This window comes from Branchiostoma floridae, chromosome 11, assembly GCF_000003815.2.
Source record: "Branchiostoma floridae strain S238N-H82 chromosome 11, Bfl_VNyyK, whole genome shotgun sequence".
NCBI classification, from domain to species: domain Eukaryota; kingdom Metazoa; phylum Chordata; class Leptocardii; order Amphioxiformes; family Branchiostomatidae; genus Branchiostoma; species Branchiostoma floridae.
Genome location: NC_049989.1, coordinates 16717515 through 16744855, shown reverse-complemented (window position 1 = coordinate 16744855; position 27341 = coordinate 16717515). Strand labels below are relative to the sequence as shown.

Here is a 27341-nt window from a genome sequence, read left to right as displayed (position 1 = left end):
ATTAGCACCGTGTTGCAGATCAGGATCCCGTCCGTCTTCAACACGTAAACAAACGTCAGGTCAGGTTATCACGGTATAACTAGCACGGCTGCAGATCCCGATCACGTCCGACTTCAACACGTAAACACAGCTGGCCATGTTATCACAGTATAAAGAAATACGCTGTCCGAACCAACGGGCTCCCATTTCCTGGCCGCGAGGACGATTATCAACATCTCAAGCGAGCGTATCTTTGATCCGAACTTCTCCAACACGTGGTCTGGGAACACACTGTGAAGAACTGTCCCGAGTCGCGAAATCTGCCGCACCCCGTGGCAACAGCATCAGTCATAACCAACTCGTCCGGATAGCTACAAATGTCGGGAACCATCATCGATACACCGTTGTATGTGTCCATGACTCTATGCCACCACAGAAAGCCCGATCGGAAGTCCCGTGACAACCGCAGACTGTGGTGATTCCGCAGTAATGAACGCAATAGCTTCAACATTCGACATCTAAACAACCGCCCAGGTGGCACAATGTCGAGCCTACCAATGAGAGACTGAATGTCACGTAGTGATTCATATGATGCAAAACCAACGTTGGATTAAACAGCTCTGACGGAATATTGATATGTTATAAAATACGAATTCCAAATATCAATTATTAGTATGTCTGTGTTCATAATTCTCGAGTAACGTTCTCCAAGTATATATTTTAGCTTTGATTTCACTAGTACTGGCCTAAGTGCGCCGATAGAATTGTGAAGATTACCGTGTGTCGCGAACTCTTCATGTAACTTGATCATCTTGTGAAAGTTCGCGTGAAGGACCGAGTCCCTGGGAGAGGTGGGCGGGGTCTCCGGAGTTTTGGTTTGTTCTGTCTGTGGAGCCGCCAAATGGCCGGGGTTTGTACTGGCAATCCTGAGTCGGATGTGGTGCTCGAATGTCCCGCACTATCAAGGACGCACTACAGACGTGGTGTAGCTTTGGGGCGTTCCATCGTGTACTCCGGATCCAATGACCGGATTGCAAGGAACAGGTACCGGAGTGAAACTCGCCACAATACCGCGGCCTGTTTCCCGCCACACAAGCTACACTGACAGGCTCCGCCCTCGATGACCACACGTTGCCACGAGCGGCGCCAGCTTGTGTCCGGTAGGGGCTCTCTCTGATGGCATCAAAGGTGCCGCGGCTACCCCACATGAGCGAACCATACTCTATCCCGTATAGTAAAGATGCGTGGACTTCCCGAACCAACTTCCAGTTATAGTACACAGCATCGAACGTAAGGTCAGCCAGATGAGCTAACTGATGCTCTGCGTCAACCGAAACCCGGTCCGAATAAAGAACATTCTTCAGAAAGCCGTGCACAAACATTAGCAAGGATAACCGATCACAAGCCACGCCCCCTTTATTTCCATATCCTGGGAAGTGCATCATAGGTTGTGGCCAATCAAGTTTGACATGACGGGTGCCCGAATCATCAATAGTACGAATTCGACCGCTCTTACCTGCCCGGCGTCGGCGGCGCTTGGTAGAACGTGAGCGGGAATCATCAGACCTACCCAAAGTGCCCGAATCATAGCTATCACAGCGCCGGCGTGATATGGAAAGTTTTGAAGAGACACGTTCCCCTTCCATCTTGCAACTCTTCCCGCGCGACCCCCTGCGTCGTTGGCGCCTCCCGGGTTTTCTCATGAAATCTGACTCCGTGCTGTCTGACTGCGACAAACTTGAAACGGAGCCGCGATCCTCGTAACGCTTGCTCCTGGGTGGTTTCCCACGGCTGGTACCTGAATCCAGCAACTCGTCCCGCGCTTTATCTACTTGCTTGATTGACCCCGAGACTTCTATCGCGAATGTCAGATGCTGTCCGACCAGACCGCTCGCACCAGGTCGGAAACTTTGCTGTGATTGTCCCGCAGGTAACCGCAACTTCTCCTCAACGTGAGAGCTGCCCCGCTGCTGCTTGAAACTCTTCATCCGATGGACCTTCTTGTCGCTCAAACTTGCAGTTCCCGCGGCCGTATGAACCTGGATGGCCTCTCACTGGGAGTCGACACGCTCCTCAGTGACGTCCCGACGTCTCTTGCACAAAATCAGACTCCATACGAGCAAATCCGAGAGAACAGAAACTATGAAAAGGGAGAAGAGAAGAACCGTGCTACCCGCCTGCCCAGCAAACTTCAAGTGACGTCAATCTCACGTGTTCCGGGTCAAAGGGCAAACGGGCCGCACAAAAACAGATACAGTTTGCGATCAATTAATAAAAATTACAAGATGAAATTTTTCTCAACTACACTGGTGTCTCATTTACTACTGTAGTACATTATTCTGCATACAGGAGTGAACGCCTTGTTGGTTGCGATGTCATGTTTTTTTTTACATAGTGTCTATTTATCCTGGCTGTTTATTGGCCCCGATGTTAACCACGTATACGGATGCAGCGCAATGATCTCCTCCCCTTTGATCTGCGGTCCTCCGGCCTCGTCTGGAGCCTAAAGCTTATAATAAACAGATGTTCAATTGTTGATCGCTATCAGTTGAGCTACAGAGACATCTATCTGTATGGGACTGTGGTAGATTAAAATTTTATAAATTATTTGTCTGAAATTTTCCATTTTTTGTCTGGATTTTCCCTTGTATTTTCTACAGACGTTAATGAATGCTCCACTAGAAATGGTGGCTGTCAGCAAACGTGTACAAATGTTATAGGAAGTTTTGCGTGCTCGTGCCAGAATGGCTATACCCTTAACAACGATGGGTTTAATTGCGATGGTGAGTATCATACCCATAACTTTTAAAGTACACGCATTATACAGTCTTCGTCTTTCATGCAATTGATAAGTTATCACAAACGTTAGGATTCTTATAAGCGTTATTGAAACTGATATCGTTTTCAACAGATTTAACAAAACTGTACGTTGATCTGTATTGCTCTTTAAGTTTAAGATTTTTGCAAACTTTTATAGAAAGAACGCGTTTTTTTTAAATTTAAGAAGAAATACTTCGACACAACTATTTCTCCAATTGTCCAGCAGCCTGGTTCTGACAATGTGTGCAAAGACTACAACAGATATTCCCGTGAATAAAATTGTAAGTAATGAAATTAGTGTTGATCTTGGTGCTTTTGATTTGCCTATTTAGACGTAGATGAATGTGCTTCCGGAAATGGAGGGTGCGAGCAGACGTGTACGAATTTCATCCCGAGTTTTCAATGTTCGTGCGATGTTGGATATGGTCTGAATGCCGATGGGTTTGGGTGTGACGGTGAGTATGAATTGCTTTTTATTACGAAAAGTTCGTTCCTTCTTTCATCTTTGCAAAGGCATCTCCATGCATATTACGGATTTTGTAAGGATGTCAATAAATTGTGTTGTGAATTTCTCCCTGATCTCTCTCTCTACCTCCCTCCCCCTCTCTCTCCACCGCATCTCAGTATCCGTATTATGTTATCGGAAGTAAATATTGACAATGACGTTTAATTGCATATCAAAAACCATATTGTAGATATGATTGTGTGCTTCTTAATTTTTTCAAACTACATGCCTTACTGTACAAAAGGAAACAAGAAAACTTGAATTTAAAAGAACAAGCTGTAGAATAAAACATGAGGGACGTAAGGATGCCAATTTTTAAAACTTTTAAATTTTTTTTAAAATGCCATTTTTTTCCACATAGCCAGATGGAGTTGGACAATCAGAGGCCCCCATTTCCTATGGGTTATCAGGCCGTAACGTTAAAAGTGTGCGGTTTTTAGAATACCGCCCACTTTTTGGACCGCACCATAAAACAGGGGGCAGATGCATATCCTGTCGCTACGCTCACTCGGTGGTTTATTCGATGAGTATCGCACCTGATGAGGGATTATCTCACCATATACACCTCGGTCGGGGCATTAACCCTTTATTGTGAGTTGAATTTTGTACACTGTATGTTGACAACGCAGACGTGGATGAATGTGCCTCTACAAACGGCGGCTGTGACCAGACCTGCAATAATAGCATTGGGAGCTTCCAGTGTTCCTGCTTGAACGGTTACAACCTAAATGCTAACGCACTAGCATGTGACGGTAAGGATATATCTTTCTGGATTTAACACTTTCTGGATTAACTCGATGCAAACATATTCGACGTCCAGATAAAAGACAAATCTCTGAAAGGATTTAATACGGATATTAATTTCGGACGTTTCCAGTAACACCCACTTTCGACATCGCAATTTGAATGAACTGGCAGAACAAGTCAATGCCAATACATTTGCTATAACAATGTTAGTACGTTGATTTATTATCTAAAATGTCTATTTTCATTTTATGATAACGTTGTAAATGCTTAGCAACTCCATTTAGAATATATTTAGTTTTTAATTTGAATTGATGTGTAATTGGCACGTTCTTCTCATTTTGTCTTTCGTTTTCTAGACGTGAATGAATGCTTCAGTGCAAATGGTGGCTGTGGACAGACCTGCACCAACTCCGTTGGGAGTTTTCAGTGTTCGTGTGAAATTGGCTACTCCTCAAATGACAATGGGGTCTCTTGTGACGGTAGGAACCACATTGTACCTCATTGATAATGTTGTCAGCTAAATGTGGATCTCATTAAAGTCAAAAAAGTAAAAAAAAGTCAAATTGATATATATTGTCAATTAACTTTAAATCTATATAGAATTTGAGATTGCGTATGATGATGACATGTTTAAAAGTGATAAAACGAACTCAATAAACGGAAAGAGAGTATTGACATATTTTACCTTTGGACCACGGTTTAACGTCATATCAAAAAGATGCAACTCTTTCCATTAGCGTACATGTCAACTTTTTAAACCAGGGCCGGCCACTAACGACCGTGCCTTTTAATCACCATGTGCTAGTATATCTCTTCTTTGTTTATTTTAATATTGCATCATTTCAGATATTAATGAATGCGGAACAGCAAATGGAGGCTGCCAGCAGAATTGCAGCAACACCATAGGGAGTTTTCATTGTGTCTGTGGCACTGGATACGTATTGAATGCGAACGGTTTTGCATGTGATGGTACGTTAACTTTTGTATTTCTAACATTCTGCTTCTTCTATGTCTTGTTTCCCTGTTGAGCTTTGTACAGAAATGGTATTGTACATGGAGAGAATTTAATTAGATGTACGTTAAGCCACAATCTTTCCTAACTGAAGGAGGCTATTCACATACAGTACATATAATTGATCAACTAAATTCCATAGTGATATTTGTTCAAGATGAAATGTTTCAATATTTCAGGTGTGTACGTTTGGGTTATCATTGTTTGCAAAGAGGCTTTGCAATGGTTCCATGAAATTGATAAATATAATGCAATTCTCTTCATCATACAGAAATAAACGAATGCGACACAGCAAATGGTGGATGTTCTCATATTTGCAACAACTCCGTCGGTAGTTTTGAGTGCTTCTGTAACACCGGCTACGCACTGGATGTTGACGGTTTTACATGTTCTGGTAAGAAGACATTTATCGATATCAGTAGAATATAAGATAAAGTTTAGCTACAAACACAGCATATTATGATATTTTCCCAACCAATGTTATTAGTGTAAAAAAAAAGTTGATATACCATGCCAAAAATGGGGTTTGGCAAACAGACTATCAACTCATTACCCAAAAACTGTGGAAATTTTTTTTTTAAATGCCAAACTGGAATTCAAAATGTACAAGGCAATAGTTTCTACACATACTCTGCAGCATTTCAAGTTAGAGGGGCAAAACTACCACTGAAGATGGCTTACCTATAATATAGCATAAAATCAATGGAGACAGTCGAGCCTCGTTTTGGTGCAATGACCCCGGATGACCCCAGCAAATCCAAAATGGCCGTCACATAATGGATATATTAATTGGCCAAAATGTTGTAACAGGAAAATAATTAAACATACCTTTCCTCAGACATTAATGAATGTGACACTGCAAGCGGAGGATGTGATCAGTTCTGTAACAACACCATCGGAAGCTTTAACTGTTACTGCGCGACTGGTTACAGCTTACGTGCGGACCGTTTGACTTGTACAGGTAGGAGTCTAACGCATTGCCAAGGACTGCTTTTATAGTACATTTTCTACTTGATCACCTTTACCAAGAAGGTTATGTTTTCTGTGCTGTATGACTGTATGCTTGTTTCCTGACAGGGAACAGTCGTTAATCTATTGATAGTTAATTATGATATTTGTTAGCTTCATAGGGTTGTGGAAATTAATGGTCCTCCTATTAGCTTTCTAAGGTACTACATCGGAACTTTTGATAGCTCTTTTGATACTAACTTCGGTCTAATATTCTTCACAAGTGAAAATTTCAATTATGGGATGTTAAGCTGAGAATTAACACTAAAAGGCATGCACGGTGTATTGTTGAACGGATTCTGATGCTAAGGCCAAGTCAATTTGATTATATGGACATCCGCGTGCGCATAAACTTTTAGCCCCCAACAAAAAAGGTGCATGTTAGCTTCTTAACCAGATGCAGGGCCACTAGTATGTTGGTGTGCTATACTACGTGTATGTGTGATTAGTCCCATTTCCAACCTTCCTGACAACATAGAATTTATACTGAAGGTCATTGTTAAGGAAAACCTTTTTCTATTCGCGCGCTTGCATCACAATATCATCCATGTATTGAAATATGGCCTCATTATAAAATACCGCTTTTCGATGTCATGGTTTGGAATAAGGTCATGTAGGATAGTGTTTCCGTCACTCTGTTGTAGTTTTTTGTAGTTATTGCACACATATATGAGCTTGGGATTAACTGTAAGTAATTCATGATTTCTTTTAACAACAGGTTTTGGTCCGGTTTCACAACTGTCTTGTACAACTATCACAACTACTTCAATATCTATCACGTGGATTGAGCCAGTCCATGACATCATTGGATACGAAATTATCTACATACCTACACATGGTAAGTTACTATCAATCTTCTTCCATGGATGCAACAGTGACAATTTTAAAGGTAGAGTACGTACCTCCAAATTTCCCATGTCTGAGAGCACATCTTGGTCACGGAGAATGGCCTAGTCTCGATCTCGCGAGAGAACACGAGATTCGACCAGGCTTGCGTAGATCATCTGTCCACTCCCTCCTTGCGGAGAAGATGTAGGTTTTAAGCAACGGATGTTTGTTTATCAAAGGTACAGGACACACAGAGGCGAATGACCCTTGATGCTAATATTAGCTTCACCATCAAAAATAAAGGAATAAAAACTGACAATGACATATACAAGTGCGAATAAGAAAAAATGTCAAATTATGTAGTTCACAATCAAAGAGCATCATCCAAAACAAAGTCAAATGTAAGCAGTTACAATCAGGTGTGAATTAATTTGAATCAACCATATATGTTTAGTTCAAAGTAAAAATATTTCTATTTGCTTTTTTTGGACAGGAAGGATAAACCACTAAGTAGAAGGTTGATATCAGTTTGTTCATGTTCAAGTTGTTCAGCCTTGTATGTTCCATGTGAATTTTGAAATGTTGCCAAGGATAATCCACTCAGTTGTTCATGATCAACAGCAACCATACAAACTTTGATACATGATACATTATTAAAGTACGCACCCCCTCATTTAGAAAATGTCACGAACACAAATGTAGGATTGTACCATAAAACTGAATAACTCAGGGATAGCACAAATAAGTAATCAACTCTTCGGCAACAACTGGAAACACCTGCTGGATATTGAAAAAAATTGAAAGGTGCATTATTCAAGAAAATAAGGTAATGATACAGGGAATGAACAAAAAAATGTTTAATGGTTTCCTTGTAATGAGAATAATTTCAATTCTTTTGTAGGATTCTTTCAGCCTTACGCGAAGAGACATGTCCGAAGTCCCGGGGACACTAACGCAACAATACCCGGCTTGTTCAGCGGGGTGCAGTACTCTCTCACAGTTCGTGCATTTGGATTGTGGAATGATAGTGCGAACGTCAGCATAGAGTGCATAACTAGTGAGTAAATAATGTAGCGATGTTAGTATAGAAAGCGAATTTAGGTCGTAGACAGGTCGCAGTGCGATCGCCGCACAACCCGCAGTACGTGCAAATACGTGTTATATACGTGCCAAAACGTGGGCAATCTTTTGGAATCCGTAAGTGGTAAGTACCGCCTCCGTACGAACTCGTTGGGAATCCGACGGCTTTGGAGCACACAGACAAGCCGTAGAACTGTACGTCCAGGCAAAATTATGTATGCCATCGGGCTGCGGATTCGCCACGCCCCTCCTCCGTACGTGTCAGTACGGTAGATGTGTCTGCCCTGTACAGCCTAAGAGATTTCAGAAATACATGACGGACGTGACCCCCGAGAAACGTACGGACAAATTGCACATACGGCGAGTTGTGCCCTTAGCTTTAAATAATAGATCCCCATATTTCTATCTTGTTTCAATTTTTGTTGAATTTTGCTAGAACAAATAATCCTAAGAAAATATTAAGAAATTGGGCAGCATTTTTAAGAAGTCACTAGCAATTTTAAACATTATTGCTTCAATGACAACATTTATTGCACGTACCATTGAAGGATAGACAAATAGGTGATCTTTATTCACAGTAATTTGGTTACTCAAACGACTAGACGTCACCATTCATCAGTTACAATCATTGACGAAAGATAATACATGAAACGTTTGATAAAATCTGATGTGTATGTGAGAAAGAAAGAATACATTATTTGTTTTTTAACCGATTTCTATCCCTTGTTACACCTGAAGAGCTCCCATCTCCCACCAACATCAGCGTCAGTCAGGCTAGCCGTGAGTCGGTAGTTGTCCGTTGGTCGAAGCCTACTAGAACACTGGTGCTTGGCTACAAGGTGTGGCTGACAGACAAGGAAACTATGATCGTTGCTTCTTCACGGCATCTTCCCCAGTCAGCTGTGTCGGCTGCCTTTACTTCCCTCGTTCCTGCTACAGAGTACGTGGTGGCGGTAAGCTGCATCAGCGAGTTCTTCCAGGGACCACAAGCAGACGTGACAATGATAACAGGTTAGTGCACTTGATGATTTTACAATTGCAAACAACAAATATGTTTCGCTTCCTGGGATGCTTTAGAGACGCGCTCTGTCTTTTTAACAACCCGGCATATCTCGTCTTACAACGTGACGAGACACGTGGCAAGAGACAGTCATAAACGGGTATGAGATAATGACCCCCCTGTCACTGTGTTGTTTTATGCTAATACTGTCAATTCGCCTGTTGCTTGATTTAATTCTTCCCTTCACTAAATTTGTATGTAATTGCCGACCAAACCCCATCTGTGGTTATAATGGATATTTTTTCCAACTGTTTTGCTAAAAACATAAATTTCATAAACATGACTTTTTGTTTTCGTATTCAACTCACAGAGACCGACCCTCCATTTCGTCTATTTGTGGACAACATACATGACAGTAGATTCACCCTGTTTTGGACCCAACCAATTGCCAAGCTCATAGGATACGAACTAAAGATAGGCAGTTTAGGACAACAACGAAAACGGAGGTCCACAAGAACTGTCACCCTCCCTGGTTATAGCAATAACTATGTGATCCAGGACCTGGTCCCTGCCACTCAATACGTCCTCAGTTTGACGGCTGTCAGTCAGTTTGGGCGGAGTAAAACGATAACCACAACTGGAACCACAGGTAAAAGTAGAGCATCAAATATTTACACAAAGGATAATGTGTAGATGATATGTAGATATTTGACAGCAGTGGATTGTTCATTCCTTGACAAAGACTGATGATGTGCAGTCGGAAATTTGGATGAGTCCAATTTTGGTGTTGGAAATTACAGTTCAACTATTTCAATAATGACTTCTTCCAACACAGATGAACGTCATAATAATGTGTCTGATTACATACAACATGTTCAATGACGGATTGCATAGCCTTTCCATCGAATGCATCAGGACAGAAACAACAAGAGAAAGATCTTGAAAATTTGACACTACATTGAGGTCGACATTTCAGTTGGCGGTGATCACACTGCGACCTTGGCTTTACAGTTACGGTTGTACAGGGCAGGCGCGTCGCCCGTACTGGCACGTACGGGGGGCGAATCCGCAGCCCGATAGCACACAGACCACGTTCGTCGGGTTGTGCCCTTAGCTTTAGAATCGTCGCCATAGGAGTAGAGGGAGGGGGTCTTGTAAATAAAGATAAATATTAATATTTTTTTCCTTTCACAGAAATCCGTCATCTGATTTTATACGTTCACTTTCCAGGCACAGATCCACCATCTGATTTCAAAGTTCACAAAGTTTCAGCTTTGTGGGTGTATGTGAAATGGACGCCACCAATAGCAGTAGTTATCTCATATCAACTTGAAGTAGTACGAGCTGCAAGCCAAAATGAGATGCACTTCAGGTGAGTAGATCTGTCACCACGAAATTAAAATGTGTCTACTATGTTCGTATGGCGTGACTTTCAAATCCTTGAACATTCGTTATGGAAATCTGTGCTAGTATTCAGCAAAAACAGAGGCCATGGTTGGACTTGGGTATCAAAGAAATGCTCAAAATTGTAATAACCATCATAATAGAATAAAAATACAATCTCAGTTCAAATATTTTGAAGTAAATAAGGGCAGATATTTTTTATGAAATTCATATTCCAATATTTACATATAAAGCTTTAGTCTCTAATGTCTGTGTAGACATTTTTTATTGAAATATGTCTTTGTTGACATTTTCAATTAAAAAAAGGTTTAAGTCGGAACTGTATTTTTTCAGAAAAAAAAGAAAATAAAGTGAAGATGTCAAATGTTTTAACATTGCAGCGTGCCCAAAACTCTAACTGCCTTCAACATAACGGCGCTGGACCCAACCACTAAGTACACCATCCGGATTACAGCCGTCAGCATGTACGGGAGCAGTGACGCAGTTGAGACCCATGGTAGCACACTTTCAGGTAGATTTTTCTACTTATTTATACTTGTTATTTACAGATCACATCAAACATCATGATTGCGTAGGGGAGAAAACACGGTCTATCACTCAAATTTGATAGAATTTATCACAATTTTTAAAGATAAATCAACAATTATGTATATAAATTGTAACAAAAGAAATGTCTCTTGTATTTACAGTCGTAGCTGATTATTCAATGAGGAAAACCACGCATTCAGCTACAACAACAATAACAGCAGCACCAACACCATCGGGCATCAGTTTTTCAACCACAGACGCGTTCTGGTTTAACCAAGTACATACTTCGCCTATATCAGGTGATACGTCAACATTTGACTGTATATATATACATATATATCAACTGCCTAATTCCGGTAACATTGGCTAGTTAGGATGCATTAAATGCTAGAGATTGGAAGTTTTTGTGTAAATTGTCATTTACCTCTCATCTTAATCAGAAAAGGGTACTTATCTACATTATGACCAATCAAACTTTTACTAGTCGACATTGTGATTTATTTGAAGTGACATGAAACAATAATGGTTTTACGCAGTAATATTTATCTACCCATGATATTATATTCCAATGTTTTTCCTGCTAACCTGCTGAATCGGTCTATGTTTCCCGTACAGATTCTACGACAGACCTGAAAAGGTTTCATTTCGGGCCGTTAGAAACAACAACGATGTCTGCTACAACAGGTAGGTCACCGTAGGTGTAACATGTCTCTGCCTCATAAATGTGCAAAGTAGGAGTGCACTACCTTTGTTACTGGATTTCTTTGCTAAAATAAAAAAAAAATAATCTTATACTTTCTCTATTGCATGCTGACCTCAAGTTGCCACATTTAAAAGTAAAGTCTGTTTATAGATTGAATAGGCTGTTACATTTCATTTTTATAATGTAAGCAAGAGTGCACCAACAAACGTTCAAGATACTAGTGGCTTTAAATTTTTGATATTAATAATTGAGATCAAGAGTAGAGCAGGCATGGAATATGACATAAAACAACAACATGGTAATGGATTATTGTCATGGCAGCTTCCAAACAATATCTGACATTAATTATTGTTGTATAATTTATTTTACACATATTTCTGTTTTGCAGATATTCAGCTCCAAACTGATACATTGGTAACCTCTGCGACGTTACCCGGTAGGTTGAAAGAAGCACTACGTGATGTTAGTAACTGCGAATATTCTAAGAAAGGCCTACATTTTTCTCAGATGAATTTCCCTTCTGCGAATTACCTATACCCGCACCACACTTAACGTTACGAATATATCCCTATTCTTGACACTACACGTTGCTTGCTCCTTTTTTGACATGTTTTACATGTCTGTATTTGTTGTACAGTAGAAGCCGCTCAACTGCACGGCTAATTTGCCAGTGAATTTCGTGCAATTAACAAAAATGAGCGTTAATCAATGTGCAATTAAATGGCTTCTACTGTATTTGTTTGTTAAAGGATCTGCTATACAGATACAGATATTAAAGAGTATGATGTCTTGCTAAAAATGCACCTCATGTTATTTATTGATTTTTTCCCCTTTTAGCAAGCGGCTATGACATAAAGTACCGCACATCTGAGACTGCTCTAAGTCTTCTTCAAATGGTAATAAAAAGTTTACCTTACAAGGCATTTTTTTATGTGGATTCAGTATTATTTACGTCTAATGATTTTTTTTGTCATATATTAATTTTGCAGATACGAAAATAAGCTCTTTTTTAAGTTCCTGAAACCTTTTTTTTGTTCTTTTTAAGATACAACGTATGACAATTCGAGTGGAGCAATTGTTAAAGGAAGAAACTTCATCGGAAAGTGTGAAAACCGTCGTGGAAGAAATCGAAAACCTGTTCCAGCTCGACCCATTTCTGCACCTGACTAACAGTTCATCTGTTTTTCCCATCGAACTGGTATGATATGGCTTATTCTTAGCTTTTTTCCTTCCGGCAAAAAGCGTTTTACACTTTGTGGAATCCCAGCTTAATGAAAGGACACCAAATACAACGCGGAAAATGATTTTATACACTTTGTGGAATCTTAGCCGAATAGTAGGACGCAAAATACGACGTGAAAGAGGTATCATGTCAAAATTAGTCACGTAGGCCAAAACAATATGACCGGATGATCCGGCCGTACCAAGCTTGATTCTTGTTTTCGGTTGTCTGTTGGGTAATAATGCCTCGACCAATTAGAGTGCGTCACGTGTTTACCGCATGATGGGAAAATATTTTTTAATCCTTTTTTATAATTTGTATACTTTGATACACATAACAATAATTTTACGTAATACTATCTTTTCAACAGGAAGCAGGTGTGGAACTTTTCAGCATGTCTTCTGAACTCATCAGAGCATCTCAGGGGACGAGAATACCAACGATGGAGACTTTAAATGAAGGTGAGAAGGGTATACAAAAAGAAGGTTTAAGATATTTAATTGACCTCGAGGAATGCTGTATAGAATAAAATGTTCGTATTCTTATTGGGTGTATTGCATTATCAGACAAAATCCAGTGTTAGTGTTTGTTTTTAATTGTATATAAATTCAACATACATTAGCATAATTCAACCAGGTGCCATTATACCGCCACCTCAAAAAAACGCAGTTATAGAGGCCTTCTCAAGATTGTCTTCAACACCTTAATATCTGAATTGTTTTACATTTAGGATATTTAACATTCGGTGTTCAAGACAATCTTGGAAAGACCTCTATACTAACGTTTTTTTGAAGTGGCGGTATAATGGCACCTGATGGAATTATGATAGTTGATATTATATGCCACTTTATACTGAAACTGAAATTTGTGTGTTGATATTGTGTAACGTATGATCTTGTCTCACTTGAAAAGTGTCCATATTCCATATGTACCATGACACTAGGATTATTATAATTTTATTAATCACATTTATGATCTTGATTTACTTTTACTTTTCTTTAGTGGTAGCACAAACAGTTTCCCGTCTGTTTCAAATTCTGCCTGTTGGAAATCTACCCGATCTGGACACATCTGTACATCTTTTTAAAATGGAAATCATCGATATCGACTCGATAGACGTTTCCCCTAAGCAGCAGCTTAAGAACGTGAAGGATGCCCAATTGCAATTCCATCTACAGGTCGGTTTTTAACCCTATGTTACTTTTATTGCGGTGAAGCACTGTTTTTACCTGCCTGTTGGTTGCCCAAGGCTAACTTTGAAGGAAGTTATTGAATCAGAAACTGATCTAAGGCCTGGAACTTCTAATAGCGATGAAAGACAGACTGTTCTAAGAGTGAAACTTTACTTGCTGCACCTCAGAGAATGAATAATGATGATGATGATGATGTTTTATTTTAATTTCGTCATTAGAACACTATGTTTAAAACAGATCTACAGTTACTCTCTCTTTAGCTATATGTTGATAGATGAGCAGATAAAATTATTGATTATTAATTTTGCATTTTACAGCTTCGTAAAGCTGGTTTATCTTTGACGAACGCGATTGGCATCGCAGCAGACGCTTTACTGGCCATTTTGCCGGATCATGAGGACTACAATACTGCATTTAAAAGTGACAGTGTCACTGTGGTGGTTGCAAGATTCACTAGTGGCAAAACTGTGATAGTCCGTGGAGGTCTTGTCAATGTGTCATCCTCCTTCGCAAGCTGTTCGCTAAATGGCAGCATAGATGCTACGGTAAGAATTACTTGTAGGTAATTTTTTTCTAGTCGATACTGTTTGGTTGTATTTTTTGCAAGATGTCGTGTGTTGTTAAGAGGAAGAGCACTTATCAAATTATGCAGTAAAGAACTGAAAATATGCTGAAATTGCCAACGCTAACCACTTCCCAAAGAAAAGGTTAAACCATATTTTTCTCCCAAACAAAATAATTAAAAGTACCCCCAACATTGCCATTTAGATTGTGCAAAGTTTGCTCCCTTACATTGATTGAAGAATAAAGGTTTTTTCGCCAAAGTAAAAACGTTATTGCGCGCCAAGCATCCAGCACATACAACTTGCATTTTGTTTACAATTCAAACATCTTACTAACAATATTTTCATATTTTGTAATAGATGGTAGTGATGGACAGAAATCTGTTTTCCTGGAACGGATCAACCTTCGGTCAGAATGTCACGACACCCGTAATTTCGTTTTTGTTGGGACATCAAGGCTTAGACAACTGCACTTTGGAACTAGATCTCTCTATACCTATAGTATTTGGATCAACAGAGCGACCAAAGCGTTATCGCAGAGATCTGGATGGTGTTGGATTCGGTGGAACGCAGCTCTCAGATGGTGGTACTAATATTGGGTGGGGAAAAGACATGGCAATGGCATACCATGCATACGACGTGCCGGCTGCAACGACTGTGGTCGTGATGCATCTGTCGTGGTGGGATCACGCTGCCGCCTACAGGGTCTTCTTCCGTCACGATGCGCTGCCAACAGAGGAGCTGTATGACGACATGGAGACGGTGATGGAGGAAGAGGTTGTTCTGGCATGGCATCGAGAAACGGGCAGCTCACGGACCTGGATTCCTAATATCGATCGACGCCGGGGAAAGCTATACGTTGGAATCCAGAAAACAGGTATCCGAAAACAGTTAATCGTTATATCAAATAATATCCAAAGAAAGAAGTTATGACATTGTTATATTAGCTTATAACGATCGTGATCCTCGATCTCACATTGGTTGATTCGTAAATTTTTCTTACAACAGGTAGAAACATTTATTTTTCTTATCTGTCCTATTTTTTCTTATCTGTCCTCTTTTTTGTTGCCCTGATTAAAACACCATACAGGTTGTCAAAGAAACTGAATAAGTGAAATAAAGTCGAGTAAATAACTCAGATTTAATACTGATGTTACAACGGCTATACGACGATTATTTTTCACATGATAATAATCTGTCAAATGATTCACCTTTTGTTCTGATTATGTCTTGCACAGCTGAAACTACGACTGTTTTTCTTCACCAGTTGTTTATGAATCAGAGTTTCATTACGAAATTGAAAAAAAATAGCCGGAAGCAGATAATTTTATTTTTTTATGCGTTACAGAAGCTTGGAAATGCATTGAACAGGCTATTTTTTAAACCACCTTTATTTATTCAATCCCGTATTGTCTTTAAATGCAGGGCCTGAAAGTATTCTAAACACTGCACCTTCTACTAATGATTACAAACTACAGGCATCAACAGTAAGTTGTTTGAGCTGGGAATATACGCCAGAAAAGTGGACCACCGACTGTGGGGTGAGCAACTTGATGCAGACATGGCAGTACTTGAAACATAAGCTTATTACAAACAGTTGTCCGAAGTATATTACAAGTAACGGAAAACGTACATACAATAGTTAAATTTATATAAGGTATTCCCAAATGATTTCTTTATGTTAGTTCCTTTCGTCAGAAGCGTGATAGCGAAAAGTCGCATGTTAAAATTTATTTCGTTATCTAATAGAAATTTTGTAATTATTACTTGTTGTAAGGTTTAAAGACTCACTTTTTCAATTTTTTTCCATTTCAAGATAGAATTATTGTATTTTAGCTGACTTAACATTTGCCCAATGTCATAGGCAAACTGTGTCGCTTAATAACTATTACAAGCAAGTGGACATAACTGCAATTCTATTTCCTTACAGGTCATGTTGGAGCTATCAAAAAGTGCCATCCGCTGCAATTGCAGCTTCTCAAGGCCGAAAGCAGTCATTGGTGGAAGTGTTCATTCTGCTCCGAATTCTATTGATTTCGACAAGATCTTTGAAAATTCTGAAAACCTATCTGAAAATGGCAATGTATTTTACGTTGTTATTGGCGAGTGGGCCCTCTACCTCCTATTTATGGTCATCGTAAATGTGGACTTTCAGCGTCTTCTAGTGAGTCGCTCGTTTTTTTTTCCTTTTATCATTTTGCATTTGCATTTTGCACTTGAACAATCGACAAATGATTATATTACAGCTTAATAAATAACAATAAAAACAAGTCAAAACCTGCTAAAAAAAACAAGAAACAATACAAAAAATGCAATTGGGGAGATATACATTCAAACCATTGGGAAATGTTCAACTAGTAATAAACAATTATCAATCTAATTATTGCAAAATATTAGTTGGTGTTTACTGAAAGTACTGTTAATGAAATTTGATGATCATTTTTACAAACTACTAGCTATCAAAATTCGATGCAATATAGCAAATCTTCAAATTTTCATCGCAGCCAGCAGCAGCCGTAATACATAGCAGGTACAACTAACTATCAAAAAGACAGACAACAATACAATATAGAGTGAACAGCCTGTTTTCTTAACATTTTTATGGACACATTAGTATTTCCTTTGCTTCTAAATCCTCCCAGGGTATTAATATTTTACTTATACATTTTTTTGCTCAAGGAGAAGATAAGAAATGATCCAAAAGCTCTAAAGAGGAAGGATAATTTGGAACAACTATCCGTCCTACCGCCAGACAGGATGCCAGCCTCGTATCTATACCAGATCACCGTCAACACCGGCTCTATGTTCGGTGCTGGCACCTCGGCACGAATTGGTTTCCAAGTATTCGGATCAAAATGCAAGACGGCAGTCAAAATGTTGAACCCTAGAGGAGAAGTAAGCCATTTGTACTCCTTTTTGTAACCTAAATATTGCCGTGATGACACAGATTACTATTGGGAGTCTGTTTATCTAGGTCCATAATTGATATTGTTTTAATTGATATTGATTTGTATATTCGTAGCTACGAGCATGTGTAACTACACAAAACGACACCGGGAAATATATAAGAGTAACTTTATACAGAAAACTGAAACTCACTATTAGTTTCCTTCTTAGTTCAGTTAGCTTGAATCTTGTAGTTTTGTCCAGGCTTTGAGTATATCAGCATGATGCCAGTTGTTCTAATATTAATGATTATAATAACACTTTCTAGCTACTATTTTACATTTGATTGTTTCAGTCGTTGCTACGCGGAGGCTCTTATGACTTCATTATGCCAGTGAAGAAGCCACTCGGTCATTTGGAACTCCTGCAAATCTGGCACGACAGCACCGGGCGTGGTGACGCCGCTTCCTGGTTCCTGAGAGAAATTATTGTAAAGGACCTACAAACAGAAAGAACGTAAGACACATTGTTATTTCTAATAACCTGAAGTGATCTTAGTTGCCAGGGCAGACATCAAAGATTTGCTATCCATGGGGGAACATGTCAAAACACACTGAAGCAAGAACTAACCCGTTTTGTAATCTTGAAACTTCTTCTGAACCAGGAATTTTTATTGGAAATTTTGACCAATACGGGCAAAATCAGACCTGTCTTTTCCTTCCAACCTGAAAAGTCTTGAGGTCGGGTCATGTTTTGTTACGGAAAAGAAAGATTTTGAAGTATTTAAAGCAGTATTGTAGCATTCTCAAATACCTCTGTACATGCGGTCTATTGTTTAATTCTTTGCAGCTAGCCACTAGTTAGTCTTAAATAAAATAAAATATCAATCTAACGCTGCACAGCAAATGTAGTGTCTGATGGCTAAAGTAAATATAAAACGCTTTACTTTAATAATACTTGATTCTTTCATGCACCTTTTTACTTTGTTTATCTTAATTTTCGAAACGTTAGAATTTAAAAGAAAATAATTTTACCACTTAATTCAGGCAACAATATTTACACTCGCAGATATCAGTTCGTGTGTTATGATTGGTTGTCTGATGCGAGAGGTGACTGCCAAGTTCAAAAGGTTCTACACGCGACAACTCAAGAACAACTACAGTCTTTCAGTACATTGTTTCGCGAGAACACAAACGCATTGTTCTATGATCAGCACATGTGGACATCCCCTATTGTGTCACCTGAAGGTATTTATGTAGAGAATAACTTTTATCATTTCTTTGCTCTTTTGTTTTCTTGCATACCCGGTAAACTTCCCTATGGTGTAACATACCAAGTTTGTACTAAATGCAAGCTGCATATCCAGACAGATAGAATTGATAAACTTTCCCACTCTTTTCGATAAGTGTAACTCTTTTACGTATATAAATAAGGAGTTTTTCTCCTCAAACACCGTACCCCAATCTAACATTATTCATTATTTTACTCAATGTTGTTTTTACATCAGCTTGATAAACATTATTTTCACCCGTTTCTCAGGCTCCAGTTTCTCCAAGACAGAACGGCTGTCTTGCTGTTGGGCGGTTGCCAACGCTATGATGGTGGCTAGTGCCATGTGGTACAGGGATGAGAACAATGATTCCATCACCAACATCGTGTATAACCTTGGATTTGTGCGATTCACGCTTCAAGTGAGACAATGTTTGTTCATTGTGTATCTTTACAGGAAATTTGACATTGTAACAAATTACTGTAAATGCATTTAAGTTCGCAAAAATTCAATTTCGCGGTAGAGGGAAAATGGAATTTTCGCAGTGGTTTTAATTTTTGATTTGAAAAAAAAAGAACAGTTACAGTCTGTGTTGTAAGTACAGTGAAGTCATTGTACTAAAGGCCCCCTTTCACATGACGTGCGGCACGCTTGCGGCATCGCTGCGTTCGAAAACGCAGATGTACCCCCACTGAACCTAGAGGTGCCGCAAGCAAACCTAGAGGTGCCGCAAGCAAACCTAGAAGTGCCGCTTGCAAGCGCGACGTTTTTTAAAAAGTTTAAAAATAACGCAAGTGGCAAGATGCCGCAACAGTGCCGCAACAGTGCCCCAACGGTGCCGCAACGGTGCCCCAACAATGCCCCAACAGTACCGCCACCATGCCCCAAACAGTATCAAGGATATATTTTGCCTATTTTACACCAAGAATCAAAAGTAAACATCATTTTATCACCGAAAAACTATTTTAGATGCATTTCTAATAATTTTACAGCGGTTTTCGATCCAGTTAAAACACTGCGAATTGCAGAAAACTTACCTTGTATCCGTATTCAGAGTTAACTTGAAAATACATCTTTTGATTTATTTAATGGAAAGTAGGTCAGTATTTTATACTTGAAAACAAAAATTAAGTAACTGGTTTATCGATTAACCTACGGATGTAGAGATAAAGGTTATCGTACAATGTTCAAAAAGAAATTATTTATGTTGGATGATAACGAGTTTGCGTTTGCGTTATAACGTTACAAGCTAATCATTGCTGGTAGCCTGCCACCGATAAAATACAAAATTGAAGTCATTCAGGCCCATGGGCCATATTTTTCTCACTTTTTACAAATATGATAGATTTAGACATCAATAGGCTGGCAAGCCATCCGCCGGCAATGAAAATACTCAGCGTCATACAAAAAAAGTATGAAATATCAAACATTTTCATTTTAGAAATTTGCAAAATTGGTGAATAAACATATAAACATACATAATTACACATAACGTTACATGGTGCAAAACGTACACATCTAGTGAAATCTGGTATATAGTTCGTGTCCGTTCATTTGGGTCATTTCCTTTACTGTAAAAGTCTTTCAAGGTTATTTATAGCATATGTACCATATAATTCATTATCATAAGGGAAATCTTTTCATTATAAATCTCATTTTGGGGCATTCTCATCATTTTACGGTGATTTTTCATAAATTGACAGCGCTGCAATTGTCAATAACATATTTATTTAGTCTAGAAACGCAAAAGTGCCGCACGTCAGTGTGAGGGCAAGACAAAATCGGCGAAATTAACACAACAGTGCCGCAGTGAACGAACGCAGCAATGCCGCAAGCATGCCGCACGTCAAGTGAGAGGGGACCTTAACCATGGGTTCCGAAACCCTACGCAAGAGCTAAGGTCTTCTTAAAGCAAACCTAGTCGTTATTAGTCTAGTTAACATTTGAAAATATAACTATACTTTATACCTTACCTTTTGTAAAGGAACTGTACGTCAGCATCGTTACTACTGGTCTGGTGACACCGGTTTCCATGATACCGCTTCTGCTGTTCAGGAAAGAAATACCTGCTCCCGTCACAGCTCCAGGAGTACGGCGCACTAATTGTAAGATGCTATCTTATGTTGTCGGTAACGTCTACATACACGCATACTTTTTTTATTACAGGAGCAAGTACTTTTTTTTTACTTTCAAAAAGAAGAACTTAAGAAGGAACAGCAAATCATTATTATTATTGGTATGTAGATGCTGCATATAAATAGATGGTGGTTGTGCTAATCGATATCTGATTTAGATTATCAATTTGGGAATTCTATAAACCCAACCCGTTCGAACATGTGACATATTATGTAAAGGAGGAAGACAAGAAGGTTGAATTTGATCTGCACGTACAAGATAATTGTTTTTACTAACTGCAAAGACTTGTTATGACCTGATTTTCTATTTATGTACTATTACTGACACAACTCCATCATGCTGTGTATTCTTTTGTCTTTGAAAGCTGTGAAACGGTTTTCCCGCTGGCCGAAGTACGTGGCATGGACGATAGTAGTGGTTTCATCCGTCGTCTCGTCGTTCTTTGTGATCATGTACAGCCTGGACTGGGGTAGAGAGAAGAGTGAAGCATGGCTAAAGGCCTTCTTTCTCTCATTTTGTTTAACGAGTGTTGTTGCTGAAACCGGCCAGGTAACGTTACACCATTTGTGCATGCGCATCTGTTTTGGTCCTTACACGCTAATCAACAAAGATACAATATTACCTTATTCAAATGCAGATATATCCCATCTAATATCATCAGTTATTGTATGTCCTATTTCGGCCAATTTATATACCTTCAAAACAAAACCACTACAGGAAAAACAACATTCGTTAATGAAACGGCATATTGTTAATAACCTATAGTTATTGAATTATTAGCAATCACAGTTATATTGCCTTCACTGCTATTTATAGATTAGAATGAAAATTGTTAGATACCAGTCATATTTCAACTGCATGGTGTATAAGTTGCAATACAGTATCCCTGCAGCAGTTGGCGTTTATATCTCTCTCACATCTTGGTTTAGCCGCCAGTAAATTAACATAAGATTTTAACCCTTGGACAGATACTTCTCCTGGCGTTACTAGCTGCCTGGATCTGTAACACGACGCCTTCAAGCAAACAGAGGACGTACGAGGTCAAGAAAGATGAACTGCATTTGCACCTTTTGGAACGTAAAGGTGATTTTCACATCCTTAACCCCCAACCGTGAGTCCACACGGGCCGAAAAACAGTACTTTTACCAAGCATGCAATAACGTTAACTTTATACTTTAGTGTAACAAACATCAACTCCTACTCTGGCATTACATCATCGCTGATGTTTCTTCAACGTGTTTGTGCATTAAGACTTATATGAAATGGGCTAATCCAAATATATCGTAGTGTTATTGCATTGTATGTGAATGACGATTGAACGTCTGTTATCGTTAACTTGTCTTGCAATTGTAAGTCACCCAGCCGACATGCTCTATTAAGAAATATTAAAAAAAAATAGGATATAGAATGAGCCTCGTTAACGCGTTTTCCATGTCATATATATGCATGTATGTCACTGTTCAATCCTCTTCCAGAATAATACGGTATCGGCACGTACATGATTGTGTATTCCGGAATGATATGGTTTGGGTCCATATATGACTGTTTAACTTTTTAGCTCCAGAGAAAGTGCACTCACCCGGAGCTGCCTCTGTACAAAGGATGAAAAGAAAGAACGAACAGCGGCGGAAGTTTCACATCGTTCTAAGGGAGTACACCATCCTGTTCCTGTTAGTTGTTGTGCTGTTCTTCATCAGTCAACAGGATAAAGATCCGTTTGCCTTCAATGCATCGCAGACCTTATCGTCGACACTCACCAAAGGCTTTAACTCGGTAAGTAAGTAACAGACCATCGGTAAGACATTACTAAGCTTCTAACATTCGTATTCCACTCGGGGAATGTGTTGACAGATTACTCAAAGTTCATACATACGCGTGACATCTAACTCAGAAGTAATAAGCAGCTATTGAACCTAAAATAATCATTTCAAGGTACCTACCTACAAAATAAATACTAATGTAAACCATCCAGGACTTCTACAGCTATGCTGTCAATTTACATGCATACAGAAACAACAATTTAAACGCTAAAACATAACCTTGTTGAAGGTAAAAAAAAGAATATTAGTTTTGTGATCTGTGTGATTTTCAGTCACATCTTTAAATGTCGTGGAATGGCCGCCTAACTGTATATCGAAAATGACATATAACGTTTGTAGTAGACTATAATATATAATTCAACTCATTAAATATTTGCACTGTTACTCTCGTTCTACTACTTGAACACATGATAATGCGATCCAATGTCTGTCTTTGGCAAATAAAAACATAGTGAAATTTCTTTCTTTTAAGATAACGACTCCTGGAGATTTCTGGGCGTGGAGTGAGAAGATCTTTTTGCCTGTTCTATACCCTTCGTCGTGGTATAACGGCTGGAAAATGAAGTACCTGGATCGCCAGTTTCCACTTCACACTCAAGCATTCCGAATCGGCCCTCCACGTTTTATCCAAATAAGGGATACAGCAGGTAGGTTTTGGTGCTGATTGTATTCTCTGATATTGATTTGGTTGTAAGATAGCTGACATGGCTATTCAGATTACAAATATGGCTGTTCAGATTACAGATTTGTGATAAAGAATTTACAAGATAGTGGGTCAAAACTTGTATAATAATAATAAGGCAAAAAATAGAGTGTTATCTCTGTCAGCTATTGTCTTATCATCAAGCATTGCTTACATAGGTCCGGCTTCTATTGCTACTTTTGCCTGTCAAAGATGCTTATGAGTTTCTTAAGTTGAACCACAGTACTGTAAATATCATAACTGTACATGTATGCACGGATGTTGTGGGACAGAGCTGGCAGAATGAGCAGATTAGATCATTAGATCACTGTTATTCGGTTACTTGAATCCACCGCGAACATTTCTGCATTTACAGTATTACATTTTCTACCTCTTACAGATTCTGTAGAACTAGACGATACCCCAAATGGTTGGTTTGTCTTCACCGGAAATGGCTCATATCCCTGTTGGCAGTTTAACGCCACAAGTACATTGGTATTTGATTCAGACTGCATCTCAAAACACTCCATGGAACTTCCTACAACCCTAGCCCAGGCCACCTCTACACTGTCAGATCTTCAGCGTACCCAGTGGATCGACCAATATACAAAGTGGTTGGTTCTGGAACTGTCGTTGTACTACCCGTCCCGCAAGCTATTCAGCAGCCTACAGATGACCGTACATAAGACAAATATTGGTCATATTTCTACATCTGCAACCGTTAGGACGTACAGGCTGTTCCAGTATGAAAACACTTCTGATTATGGCGTGATGATAGCCCACATCCTCTTTATCGTATTTTTCCTTGCTAACCTCATAATGGAAGCGATGGTTATCAAAGAGAAAGGCATGAAGTACTTCTTTTCTATCTGGAACTTGATTTCTTTTGTGAGCATTATTGGATCTGCAGTTCTCATCTGGGCCTTTGGAATGAGGTACCATTTTGCATCTGAAGCACTGAAGAAAATAGTGGAGGCAACAGGCTAGTATCATTTTAGTTTCTCCCGTTGAGGTTCATAAAAGTAATAAAAAAATTTCGACGACGTACTAGTATTTGTGTCGTAGGATAGCATCGACAGCTATATAAATAGGACGTTTGCCGTATTATGCAAATTACACCGTGATTACTCATTTTTTCAACAAATTTTTATCTCATAATAATCGTTTTTTTCACCCGATCTACATTTTCTAGGTGAAAGTGGAATAGACCATTTTGTTAATTTTGAGTCTACCTCCCGGTGGGATGAGGCATTTAAATCCGTGCTAGCCATGTTAGTCTTCGTTAACACTCTGAAGTTGCTCCGCGTGGTCCGCTTTAGCAAGACCATTGCCAAGTTCATCGCTCTGCCCGGTGCCATGAAGAGTGGTCTGATAGGCTTTTCTGTGACAAGTGCAATAGCCTTCATGGCCTTTAGTTCTTCAGGTATGTGATTCTGTTTAATTAGTTTGCAAAATACTGGAAATCTTGCGTCTGTCGACCACTGTAAAATCGACATGGTCATCTAAATATCTGCCTGTAATGATGTCTGGCCATTCTTCTTTCTTACGTCGTGGGATTTCAAAGAGCTTGAAATGCATGTGACTATTCAAGTTGTCAAATAGCTTATTGAAAATCCCCGATTGCATCAGCATATTATAATACTTCTTACTTGAACGTGCAGAGACAAATTAGCCTGGTATCCAGCCGTAATATAGTTCCCGAGTCTCTTCTCTTCACAATTATGAAGAGGAGAGAAGAGACTCAGGAACTATATTACGGCTGGATACCAGGCTAGAGAATAATAATCATTTCAGCTGGATGCTTATCTTTTATATCCACAGCTTACATGAATATAAAGTATATAGTGTCAAATATGTGATGGTTTAAAATGTGCAAACAATGAAACATGCTGGAAGGAAGTAATTTACTGCCGTTAAAACAGGTATGGTGGTGTTCGGGACACATATGAAGGCCTTCAGCAATGTGTTACACACAAACTACGCACTGCTCGATATGTTGCTTGGCAGGTATGTGGACATTGTACTTTCCGGTCAACAAGCGTACTAGAAAGCGTGTCCTACCAAAATAGTGAGCATGATAAAGAGTTTATAAATATATATAGTACATAATAAATTGAACTAGGACATTCTCTGTGGTTTGAAATTACCATGTAGCAGCACGAAACGCATCTTTGCAATATTTTTGGTACACCAAGTAGTGAAATTGGAACACAAGACATGGATGCATGGAGCTGAATAAGTCTTTTTAATTTCTAATATATTTGTAATGGACATCACGATGGGCACTGTTATGTTATTTAACTACAAAAGTATACAATTTTTCAGGTTTCTTGCTAAAGAAATCTTGGAAGCGAACCCATATGTTGGTCCTGTCTACTTCACGTTCTTTATGGTATTCATCTACATAATCCTGGTCAATTTCCTGGTAACCATCATCTGTGACGCCATTGCTTCCGATGCATCAATTGATGATGACTATGACCAGGAGCTGGCAGATTACATCTGGAAAAGTCTCCATCAGATATTCGGGATTCAGCCACCTCCAACATCACATGTAAAAACAGGTAATGAATCTAGATATTTTAAACAAATATTCTTACAACTACAACTAGCAAGTACCAAAATTGAATGTCTTAAATGGTTTCTTGAAGTATCCAAACATGCCACTTTTGTCTAAGACCATTAATATCACTCCATATTTTCCCACAGGCGAAGAGAGCCTTACCGAGCTGAATGCAAACTTGCGTATGATAGAAGAATCCTTAGATGACACCTTAGACGTTGCACGCAGTATATGGCCAGCAAATACGAGTGATGAACCATCCTTCAACTTACAAGGACAACATGCCGCATCAAGTTTTCTCCCCACAAAGCAACTAGATACATACGAATCGGCTAATGAAGTTGTAAAACCATCAACTTCAGCCATGTCTGTTGTCTATGATCAGGTCAAAAGTGTCCTAGAAACACACGAGGCTGACGCCGCAAGGCTTGAAGAAGTACAGATGGAGAGCAGACGACGTGCGAGAGCCACTGTTCAAAGAAAACTAGCAGCGAGAAGGTTTATCAAGAAAGCGGGGCGTGGTGGCAAAAGACTGGGGACCATCGTGGAAAAGGCGGAGGAACTATTAGAGCAACACGCCGCCGACACGGCACGGTTGGAGCATCAGCACAAGAGCAATAGACTTTTAGTCGAAAGTAAAGTTCGACAGAAGCTGGCAGCTCGCCGCATGGTTAAGGACAATAAAAAGTAGCCTGCATTACAAGTTACTGCTTATCGTTAATTTTATTTGGTTAGGGAATAAAACGATAGTTACTCACTCACTCACCCACTCACTCACTCACTCACTCACTCACTCACTCACCCACTCACTGATCACTCACTTATCCTCCTGCACATAGTATCTGCGTACTCTAGCGTCACAAAAATACATTGGAAATATTGAAGGCTATTACAGCTTTTTATAGTTGAATTATATAATTTTTCGTTATTACTGTCTGTCAAAACAACGAAACAAGAATACAATATTTTAGAAAGGAAGACCATGACCCTTAATTTATAATTAGTGTTGTGGATGTGCCAGTGTAAATATTGTTTAATGTTTGTATTCCGTAGAGCATGCATGTTGGTATGTAAAAAAATTATTGCAATACAATGCAAATACTTATTACATCGTGGTAAGTTTATACTTATACCTATACTTCATAAATTATAATACCGTAAACTCAACATGATGATATGCATGCACTTTGGGTTGCATAATTTTACTTGTGCTTGTTTTGTGTTGATCAGCATGCAAAAAATAAAATGCTATACTAAAGACTGTAATTTGTCGTATACATGTTCTTTTTGTAAATAAGCAAACATAGATAAACAATTAAGGATAAAAAGAGGACGCACTCCAGTTGGGTTAGTGCTACTACTAACAAGAATTATTGATTTCACTATTTTGTG

At 39.1% G+C, this 27341-nt stretch overlaps 2 protein-coding genes and 1 long non-coding RNA gene across 3 annotated transcripts; all 3 read left to right on the top strand.

The window, feature by feature from the left end:
- Positions 1–2286: 2286 nt before the first annotated feature.
- On the top strand, positions 2287–4184 carry LOC118425255. Its single transcript, XR_004832289.1, has 3 exons — positions 2287–2762; positions 3132–3254; positions 3934–4184. It is a non-coding gene; the product is annotated as an uncharacterized LOC118425255 (long non-coding RNA).
- A 9740-nt stretch (positions 4185–13924) lies between these two features.
- Positions 13925–24373, top strand: LOC118426251 (location of vulva defective 1-like). The gene is made up of 14 exons (XM_035835524.1): positions 13925–14014; positions 14347–14574; positions 14953–15469; positions 16018–16209; positions 17345–17487; positions 17834–17994; positions 18547–18725; positions 19018–19169; positions 20733–20853; positions 21249–21433; positions 21853–21967; positions 22443–22657; positions 23177–23351; positions 23787–24373. Exons 1-14 carry the CDS (start codon positions 13925–13927, stop codon positions 24371–24373), a joined length of 3060 nt encoding a protein of 1019 aa, XP_035691417.1.
- Positions 23812–26640, top strand: LOC118426250. The gene is made up of 4 exons (XM_035835523.1): positions 23812–24809; positions 25309–25393; positions 25712–25950; positions 26096–26640. The coding sequence occupies exons 1-4, from the start codon at positions 24656–24658 to the stop codon at positions 26638–26640; spliced, it is 1023 nt and encodes a 340-aa protein (XP_035691416.1). The 5' UTR covers positions 23812–24655.
- The last annotated feature ends 701 nt before the right edge of the window (positions 26641–27341 follow it).

Coding starts and splice junctions, on each gene's coding strand:
- LOC118426251 (XM_035835524.1), top strand. CDS start 13,925: ATGGAAATCATCGATATCGACTCGATAGACGTTTCCCCTAAGCAGCAG. Junction 14,575..14,952: donor ATGGCAGCATAGATGCTACG/GTAAGAATTACT, acceptor ATTTTGTAATAG/ATGGTAGTGATGGACAGAAA. Junction 16,210..17,344: donor TTGTCCGAAGTATATTACAA/GTAACGGAAAAC, acceptor TCCTACCGCCAG/ACAGGATGCCAGCCTCGTAT.
- LOC118426250 (XM_035835523.1), top strand. CDS start 24,656: ATGTTAGTCTTCGTTAACACTCTGAAGTTGCTCCGCGTGGTCCGCTTT. Junction 25,394..25,711: donor CTCGATATGTTGCTTGGCAG/GTATGTGGACAT, acceptor ACAATTTTTCAG/GTTTCTTGCTAAAGAAATCT. Junction 25,951..26,095: donor AACATCACATGTAAAAACAG/GTAATGAATCTA, acceptor ATTTTCCCACAG/GCGAAGAGAGCCTTACCGAG.